We start from the raw sequence: 10,000 nt of genomic DNA, 5'->3' as shown, positions 1-10,000 counted from the left end.
CACTAAAACCTCTCTCTCTTTTAGTTCTCTGTAGTTCTCTGTGTGGCTCTTGGTGTCCCGAGGACAGAGTTTGGTAAACCCTGCCCTGTGCACTAAAACCTCTCTCTCTTTTAGCTCACTGTAGTTCTCTGTGTGGCTCTTGGTGTCCCGAGGACCGAGTTTGGTAAACCCTGCCCTGTGCACTAAAACCTCTCTCTCTCTTTTAGCTCTCTGTAGTTCTCTGTGTGGCTCTTGGTGTCCCGAGGACCGAGTTTGGTAAACCCTGCCCTGCACACTAAAACCTCTCTCTCTTTTAGCTCTCTGTAGTATTCTGTGTGGCTCTTGGTGTCCCGAGGACCGAGTTTGGTAAACCCTGCCCTGTGCACTAAAACCTCTCTCTCTTTTTGTTCTCTGTAGTTCTCTGTGTGGCTCTTGGTGTCCCGAGGACAGAGTTTGGTAAACCCGGCCCTGTGCACTAAAACCTCTCTCTCTTTTAGCTCTCTGTAGTTCTCTGTGTGGCTCTTGGTGTCCCGAGGACCGAGTTTGGTAAACCCTGCCCTGTGCACTAAAACCTCTCTCTCTTTTAGCTCTCTGTAGTTCTCTGTGTGGCTCTTGGTGTCCCGAGGACCGAGTTTGGTAAACCCTGCCCTGTGCACTAAAACCTCTCTCTCTTTTAGCTCTCTGTAGTTCTCTTTGTGGCTCTTGGTGTCCCGAGGACCGAGTTTGGTAAACCCTGCCCTGTGCACTAAAACCTCTCTCTCTTTTAGCTCTCTGTAGTTCTCTGAGTGGCTCTTGGTGTCCCGAGGACCGAGTTTGGTAAACCCTGCCCTGTGCACTAAAACCTCTCTCTCTTTTAGCTCTCTGTAGTTCTCTGAGTGGCTCTTGGTGTCCCGAGGACCGAGTTTGGTAAACCCTTCCCTGTGCACTAAAACCTCTCTCTCTTTTAGCTCTCTGTAGTTCTCTAAAGTTGTCTGTGTGGCTCCCAAAACATATTTTTATCCTTGGAATTGGATGTGTGAGTTGTCATGGAAACCAAATCAATTTTTCTAGCATAGTGTTGGATGAGACTAACTGGCAAATACTATCATTGTTCCCTTTAGCTTGTATATATTTCACTTTTTTCTCCACTGTTTATAGGGGACTGTAGTTTGTAACTTACAGGCCACCGCATATCCCTAACCCTGCAGTGAGGTCACTCACTACCCATGATCCTTCACTGCTTTGTTTACTTCCTGACGTTCTGAGGAACTGGCTGTAAGCACCCTTTAACTTCAAAAGGACAAAACACATTACAGTTGAAGTCAGAAGTTTACATACACCTTAGCCAAATATTTTAAACTCAGTTTTTCACAATTCCTGACATTTAATCCTAGTAAAAATTCCGTCTCAGGTCAGTTAGGATCACCACTTTATTTTAAACGTGAAATGTCAGAATAATAGTAGAAAGAATTGTTTATTTCAGCTTTCATTTCTTTCATCACATTCCCAGTGGGTCAGAAGTTTACATACACTCAATTAGTGTTTGGTAGCATTGCTTTTAAATTGTTTAACTTAGGTCAAACGTTTCGGGTAGCCTTCCACAAGCTTCCCACAATAAGTTGGGTGAATTTTGGCCCATTCCTCCTGACAGAGCTGGTGTAACTGAGTCAGGTTTGTAGGCCGCCTTGCTCACACATGACTTTTCAGTTCTGCCCACAAATATTCTATAGGATTGTGGTCAGGGCTTTGTGATGGCCACTCCGATACCTTGACTCTGTTGTCCTTAAGTCATTTTGCCACAACTTTGGAAGTATGATTGGGGTCATGCAACCAAGCTTTAACATAATTTACCAGCCTCATGATGCCATCTATTTTGTGAAGTGCACTAGTCCCTCTTGCAGTAAAGCACCCCAACAACATGATCCTGCCACCCCCGTGCTTCACGGATGGGTTGACGTTCTCGGCTTGCAAGCCCCTCCCCCTTTTCCCGTCAAACATAAAGATGGTCATCAGACGAGAGGACATTTCTCCAAAAAGTACGATCTTTGTCCCCATGTGCAGTTGCAAACCGTAGTCGGTCTTTATTATGACGGTTTTGGAGCAGTGGCTTCTCCCTTGCTGATATAGGACCTGTTTTACTGTGGACATAGATACTTTTGTACCTGTTTCCACCAGCATCTTCACAAGGTCCTTTGCTGTTGTTCTGGGATTGATTTGCACTTTTCGCACCAAAGTACGTTAATCTCTAGGAGACAGATTGCATCTCCTTCCTGAGCGGTGTGACGGCTGCGTGGTCCCATGGCGTTTAAACTTGCATTCTATTGTTTGTACAGATGAACGTGGTACATTCAGGTGTTTGGACATTTATCCCAAGGATGAACCAGACTTGTGGAGGTATACCATTTTTTTCTGAAGTCTTGGCTGATTTCTTATGATTTTCCCATGATGTCAAGCAAAGAGGCACTGAGTTTGAAGGTAGGCCTTGAAATACATCCACAGGTACACCTCCAATTGACTCAAATGATGTCAATTAGCCTATCAGAAGCTTCTAAAGCCATAATTTTTTTTAATTTTCCAAGCTGTTTAAAGGCACAGTCAACTTAGTGCATGTAAACTTCTGACCCACTGGAATTGTGATACAGTGAATTATAAGTGAAACAATCTGTCTGTAAACAATTGTTGGAAAAATGACTTGTGTCATGCACAAAGTAGATGTCCTAACCGACTTGCCAAAACTATAGTTTGTTTATTAACAATACATTTTTGGAGTCGTTGAAAAACGAGTTTTAATGACGCCAACCTAAGTGTATGTAAACTTCTGACTTCAACTGTATGTACGTCACAACAAACTTCCAACTGAACAAATCTTTTGAAAATAAATGAGGTCATAACAAAATCAAGCAAATGCTGGGAAATATACAACAGTAAACTTGTAGACGTATTAAAATGGGTATGAACAAAAAACCCGACAATAAATCATAATGGGGGCTGTATGAGGAGAGTTCAGGGAGGGAGGTGATGACGCAGGTGGAGAGACAGGTGACGTGTGGGACAGGGTGGAATGGGGGGAGTGAAGCAGACATTATGCACACACACATTCACACACACACACACACTGACAAAGAGGAAGAGGAGGAGGTAAAGGAGGAAGAGGAGGTAAAGGAGGAAGTATTTGTAACATGCACCTCTATTTTACGGCCTTCTACGACCGTGCCGTGTAATTTGTCTCGCGCCCTGTCAGCGTCCGCACTATGCTCGAAAGTTACGAACCCAAAACCCTGCATGCAGGATGGAGAGGGAGAGAACAACATGCATGTTATTCATATTATTATGATTATAATCATTATTCATATTATTACTGTCATTACTCCAGTCAGTACAGAAAACAGCCTGGGCTGTTGTTCAGTAGAGTAAAAGGAGAAAAACACTTTGAAATGTAAAAAGATTAAGCACACTATTATAGGCCAGCTTTAGGCAGAAACCCCCTCTGCTTCAAAACATCCTTATCTTCTCGCCTCTAACACATCTCTAACCTCTAGCTTCCTCTAACACACATCTCTAACCTCTAGCTTCCTCTAACACATCTCTATCCTCTAGCTTCCTCTAACACATCTCTATCCTCTAGCTTCCTCTAACACACATCTCTAACCTCTAGCTTCCTCTAACACATCTCTATCCTCTAGCTTCCTCTAACACATCTCTAACCTCTAGCTTCCTCTAACACACATCTCTAACCTCTAGCTTCCTCTAACACATCTCTATCCTCTAGCTTCCTCTAACACATCTCTAACCTCTAGCTTCCTCTAACACACATCTCTAACCTCTAGCTTCCTCTAACACATCTCTAACCTCTAGCTTCCTCTAACACATCTCTAACCTCTAGCTTCCTCTAACACATCTCTAACCTCTAGCTTCCTCTAACACATCTCTATCCTCTAGCTTCCTCTAACACATCTCTCTAACCTCTAGCTTCCTCTAACACATCTCTAACCTCTAGCTTCCTCTAACACATCTCTAACCTCTAGCTTCCTCTAACACATCTCTAACCTCTAGCTTCCTCTAACACATCTCTAACCTCTAGCTTCCTCTAACACACATCTCTAACCTTTAGCTTCCTCTAACACACATCTCTAACCTCTAGCTTCCTCTAACACATCTCTATCCTCTAGCTTCCTCTAACACACATCTCTAACCTCTAGCTTCCTCTAACACATCTCTATCCTCTAGCTTCCTCTAACACATCTCTATCCTCTAGCTTCCTCTAACACATCTCTATCCTCTAGCTTCCTCTAACACATCTCTATCCTCTAGCTTCCTCTAACACATCTCTAACCTCTAGCTTCCTCTAACACATCTCTATCCTCTAGCTTCCTCTAACACATCTCTATCCTCTAGCTTCCTCTAACACATCTCTAACCTCTAGCTTCCTCTAACACATCTCTATCCTCTAGCTTCCTCTAACACACATCTCTATCCTCTAGCTTCCTCTAACACACATCTCTATCCTCTAGCTTCCTCTAACACATCTCTATCCTCTAGCTTCCTCTAAAACACATCTCTATCCTCTAGCTTCCTCTAACACATCTCTATCCTCTAGCTTCCTCTAACACATCTCTATCCTCTAGCTTCCTCTAACACACATCTCTATCCTCTAGCTTCCTCTAACACACATCTCTATCCTCTAGCTTCCTCTAACACATCTCTATCCTCTAGCTTCCTCTAACACACATCTCTATCCTCTAGCTTCCTCTAACACATCTCTATCCTCTAGCTTCCTCTAACACATCTCTATCCTCTAGCTTCCTCTAACACATCTCTTACCTCTAGCTTCCTCTAACACATCTCTATCCTCTAGCTTCCTCTAACACATCTCTAGCCTCTAGCTTCCTCTAACACATCTCTAACCTATAGCTTCCTCTAACACATCTCTAGCCTCTAGCTTCCTCTAACACATCTCTCTAACCTCTAGCTCCCTCTAACACATCTCTCTAACCTCTAGCTTCCTCTAACACATCTCTATCCTCTAGCTTCCTCTAACACATCTCTAACCTCTAGCTTCCTCTAACACATCTCTAGCCTCCAGCTTCCTCTAACACATCTCTCTAACCTCTAGCTTCCTCTTAAACACATCTCTAACCTCTAGCTTCCTCTAGCACATCTCTATCCTCTAGCTTCCTCTAAAACATCTCTAACCTCTAGCTTCCTCTAAAACATCTCTAACCTCTAGCTTCCTCTAACACATCTCTCTAACCTCTAGCTTCCTCTTAAACACATCTCTAACCTCTAGCTTCCTCTAGCACATCTCTATCCTCTAGCTTCCTCTAAAACATCTCTATCCTCAAGCTTCCTCTAAAACATCTCTATCCTCTAGCTTCCTCTAAAACACATCTCTATCCTCTAGCTTCCTCTAACACACATATCTATCCTCTAGCTTCCTCTAAAACATCTCTATCCTCTAGCTTCCTCTAAAACACATCTCTATCCTCTAGCTTCCTCTAACACATCTCTATCCTCTAGCTTCCTCTAACACACATCTCTATCCTCTAGCTTCCTCTAAAACATCTCTAACCTCTAGCTTCCTCTAAAACATCTCTAACCTCTAGCTTCCTCTTAAACACATCTCTAACCTCTAGCTTCCTCTAACACATCTCTATCCTCTAGCTTCCTCTAACACACATCTCTATCCTCTAGCTTAATCTAAAACATCTCTAACCTCTAGCTTCCTCTTAAACACATCTCTAACCTCTAGCTTCCTCTAACACATCTCTTACCTCTAGCTTCCTCTAACACATCTCTATCCTCTAGCTTCCTCTAAAACACATCTCTAACCTCTAGCTTCCTCTAAAACATCTATATCCTCTAGCTTCCTCTAACACATCTCTATCCTCTAGCTTCCTCTAACACATCTCTAACCTCTAGCTTCCTCTAACACATCTCTATCCTCTAGCTTCCTCTAAAACATCTCTATCCTCTAGCTTCCTCTAACACATCTCTAACCTCTAGCTTCCTCTAACACATCTCTTACCTCTAGCTTCCTCTAACACATCTCTATCCTCTAGCTTCCTCTAAAACACATCTCTAACCTCTAGCTTCCTCTAACACATCTCTTACCTCTAGCTTCCTCTAACACATCTCTAACCTCTAGCTTCCTCTAAAACATCTCTATCCTCTAGCTTCCTCTAAAACATCTCTATCCTCTAGCTTCCTCTAAAACACATCTCTATCCTCTAGCTTCCTCTAACACACATCTCTATCCTCTAGCTTCCTCTAAAACATCTCTATCCTCTAGCTTCCTCTAAAACACATCTCTATCCTCTAGCTTCCTCTAACACATCTATTTAACCCTCTAGCTTCCTCTAAAACATCTCTAACCTCTAGCTTCCTCTAAAACATCTCTAACCTCTAGCTTCCTCTTAAACACATCTCTAACCTCTAGCTTCCTCTAACACATCTCTATCCTCTAGCTTCCTCTAACACACATCTCTATCCTCTAGCTTAATCTAAAACATCTCTAACCTCTAGCTTCCTCTTAAACACATCTCTAACCTCTAGCTTCCTCTAGCACATCTCTATCCTCTAGCTTCCTCTAACACACATCTCTAACCTCTAGCTTCCTTTAACACATCTCTTTAACCTCTAGCTTCCTCTAAAACATATCTAACCTCTAGCTTCCTCTTAAACACATCCCTAGCCTCTAGCTTCCTCTAACACATCTCTATCCTCTAGCTTCCTCTAACACATCTCTATCCTCTAGCTTCCTCTAAAACACATCTCTAACCTCTAGCTTCCTCTAAAACATCTCTAACCTCTAGCTTCCTCTAACACACATCTCTAACCTCTAGCTTCCTCTAACACATGTCTAACCTCTAGCTTCCTCTAAAACATCTCTATCCTCTAGCTTCCTCTAACACACATCTCTAACCTCTAGCTTCCTCTAAAACATCTCTAACCTCTAGCTTCCTCTAACACACATCTCTAACCTCTAGCTTCCTATAAAACATCTCTAACCTCTAGCTTCCTCTAACACACATCTCTAACCTTTAGCTTCCTCTAACACACATCTCTAATCTCTAGCTTCCTCTAAAACACATCTCTAACCTCTAGCTTCCTCTAAAACATCTCTATCCTCTAGCTTCCTCTAACACACATCTCTAACCTCTAGCTTCCTCTAAAACATCTCTAACCTCTAGCTTCCTCTAACACACATCTCTAACCTCTAGCTTCCTCTAAAACATCTCTAACCTCTAGCTTCCTCTAACACATCTCTAACCTCTAGCTTCCTCTAAAACATCTCTAACCTCTAGCTTCCTCTAATACATCTCTAACCTCTAGCTTCCTCTAAAACATCTCTAACCTCTAGCTTCCTCTAACACATCTCTAACCTCTAGCTTCCTCTAACACATCTATATCCTCTAGCTTCCTCTAAAACATATCTCTATCCTCTAGCTTCCTCTAAAACAGCTCTAACCTCTAGCTTCCTCTAACACATCTATATCCTCTAGCTTCCTCTAACACACATCTCTATCCTCTAGCTTCCTCTAAAACATCTCTAACCTCTAGCTTCCTCTAAAACACATCTCTATCCTCTAGCTTCCTCTAACACATCTATTTAACCTCTAGCTTCCTCTAAAACATCTCTAACCTCTAGCTTCCTCTAAAACACATCTCTAACCTCTAGCTTCCTCTAACACATCTCTAACCTCTAGCTTCCTCTAAAACACATCTCTATCCTCTAGCTTCCTCTAACACATCTATTTAACCCTCTAGCTTCCTCTAAAACATCTCTAACCTCAAGCTTCCTCTAACAACTACCATGCAGAAGAGAAACACAACACATCACCTACCTTAGAGCCCCGCTCGTTAAAAATGATTTCAACGTCTAAGATTTGACCAAATTGCTGGAAGGAAAGACAGAAAACAAAGCCAGAGTCAATGACATTCTTTAACGCAGGATTGTTCAGTGGTACAGCATATGGAGTAGCATGGAGTAGCATATGGAGTAGCATGGAGTAGCATTTAGCATGGAGTAGCATGGAGTAGCATTTAGCATGGAGTAGCATTTAGCATGGAGTAGCATGGAGTAGCATTTAGAGTAGCATTTAGCATGGAGTAGCATGGAGTAGCATTTAGCATGGAGTAGCATGGAGTAGCATTTAGCATGGAGTAGCATGGAGTAGCATTTAGCATGGAGTAGCATTTAGCATGGAGTAGCATGGAGTAGCATTTAGCATGGAGTAGCATTTAGCATGGAGAAGCATTTTACATTTGGAAATGATTCACTTATGGGGATAACATGAGTAATTGTAGTGTAATACTCACGCCAAACATTTGCCTGAGGTCTGGGTCCCTGAATCTGAAGGGTATGTTGGAGACATGGAGACGCTTGGGTTGAGTCTTACTGTTACAACTGTCAGACGACTGGCTCTGCTGCTGACTGTCTGTCTGAGACTCCTCCTCTGTCTGCTGTGGGGAGGGAGGGAGGGAGGGAGGGGAGGGAGGGAGGGAGGGGAGGAGGGGAGGGAGGGGAGGGAAGGGAGGAGGGGGAGGGAGGAGGGGGGAGGGAGGGGAGGGAGGGAGGGAGGAAGAGGGGAGGGAAGGAGGGAGGGGGGAGGGGAGGGAAGGAGGGAGGGGGGAGGGGAGAGAAAGGGGAGGGAGTGAGGGAGGGAGGGAGGGAGGGAGGGAGGGAGGGAGGGGAGGAGGGGAGGGTGGGAGGGAGGGAGGGGAGGAGGGGAGGGAGGGAGGGAGGGAGGGGAGGAGGGGGGAAGGAGGGGAGGGAGGGAGGGAGGAAGAGGGGAGGGAAGGAGGGAGGGGAGGAGGGGAGGGAAGAGAAAGGGGAGGGAGGGGAGGGAGGGAGGGGAGGGAGGGAGGAAGAGGGGAGGGAAGGAGGGAGGGGGAGGGGAGAGAAAGGGGAGGGAGGGAGGGAGGGAGGGGAGGGAGGGAGGGAGGAAGAGGGGAGGGAAGGAGGGAGGGGAGGGGAGGGGAGGGGAGGGAGAAACAGACACTTAGAACAAGAAGGTGCTATCTAGAACCTCAAAGGGTTCTTCAGATGTCCCCATAGGAGAACCTTTTGAAGAACCCTTTTTGGTTACTGGTAGAACTCTTTTAGTTCCAGGTAGAACACTTTTGGTTCCAGATAGAACCCTTACTCAAAAACCCCAAAAGTGTACTACCTGGAATCAAAAAAGGTTCTACCTCTCCAGCTGAAGAACCCTTTTGGAACCCTTTTTGTGTACCGCGTCACGTTATATACACAGAAGATCTCCGCTGAACTTAGAATCCAGATGTTTGGTTCTGTGTGAACAGCAATAAAGTCACAAGGAAGTTGAATACAAATGCAAAGTTGCCAATAGTTACAAACTAGAGAAGGATAAACAGACGCTTCAATAAGAAAACCCAGATGACTACATTTACACATAAATATCCCACAGTAGAGGCTACATAGGACAATATCATTCAATCATATCACTACCTGACTTGGGCAGGAGCACTTAGAAGATGCGTACCGACACCTCAGATGTACTACTGCTTCAGTTCCTGTTCCTCTTATAGAATATTATCTAAAACAGTATTGTAGAGCTCCTGTTTCTCTTATAGAATATTATCTAAAACAGTATAGAGGAGCTCCTGTTCCTCTTATAGAATATTATCTAAAACAGTATTGTAGAGCTCCTGTTCCTCTTATAGAATATTATCTAAAACAGTATAGAGGAGCTCCTGTTCCTCTTATAGAATATTATCTAAAACAGTATTGTAGAGCTCCTGTTCCTCTTATAGAATATTATCTAAAACAGTATAGAGGAGTTCCTGTTCCTCTTATAGAATATTATCTAAAACAGTATTGTGGAGTTCCTATTCCTCTTATAGAATATTATCTAAAACAGTATTGTGGAATTCCTGTTCCTCTTATAGAATATTATCTAAAACATTATTGTAGAGTTCCTGTTCCTCTTATAGAATATTATCTAAAACATTATTGTAGAGCTCCTGTTCCTTTTATAGAATAATATCTAAAACATTATTGTAGAGTTCCTGTTCCTCTTAT

At 43.4% G+C, this 10,000-nt stretch overlaps 2 protein-coding genes across 5 annotated transcripts in view; one reads left to right on the top strand and one right to left on the bottom strand.

The window, feature by feature from the left end:
- LOC110539068 (NLR family CARD domain-containing protein 3) overlaps window positions 1–10,000 on the top strand; it is a 1,005,455-nt gene that overhangs the window by 691,524 nt on the left and 303,931 nt on the right. The window lies entirely within an intron of this gene.
- Window positions 1–10,000, bottom strand: part of LOC110515014 (RNA binding protein fox-1 homolog 1-like) — an 87,169-nt gene that overhangs the window by 53,014 nt on the left and 24,155 nt on the right. For all 4 annotated transcript variants that reach the window (XM_036939616.1, XM_036939617.1, XM_036939618.1 and 1 more), the window contains exons 3-5: window positions 8,278–8,421; window positions 7,803–7,856; window positions 3,144–3,236 (exon numbers count right to left, since the gene is read on the bottom strand). In XM_036939616.1, the coding sequence (XP_036795511.1) occupies window positions 3,144–3,236; window positions 7,803–7,856; window positions 8,278–8,421 (291 nt within the window). The remainder of the gene's footprint in view (window positions 1–3,143; window positions 3,237–7,802; window positions 7,857–8,277; window positions 8,422–10,000) is intronic.

This window comes from Oncorhynchus mykiss, chromosome 12 (assembly GCF_013265735.2).
Source record: "Oncorhynchus mykiss isolate Arlee chromosome 12, USDA_OmykA_1.1, whole genome shotgun sequence".
NCBI lineage: Eukaryota > Metazoa > Chordata > Actinopteri > Salmoniformes > Salmonidae > Oncorhynchus > Oncorhynchus mykiss.
Note: the sequence above shows the minus strand (reverse complement) of the source record. Positions and strands in the feature narration are given on the sequence as shown.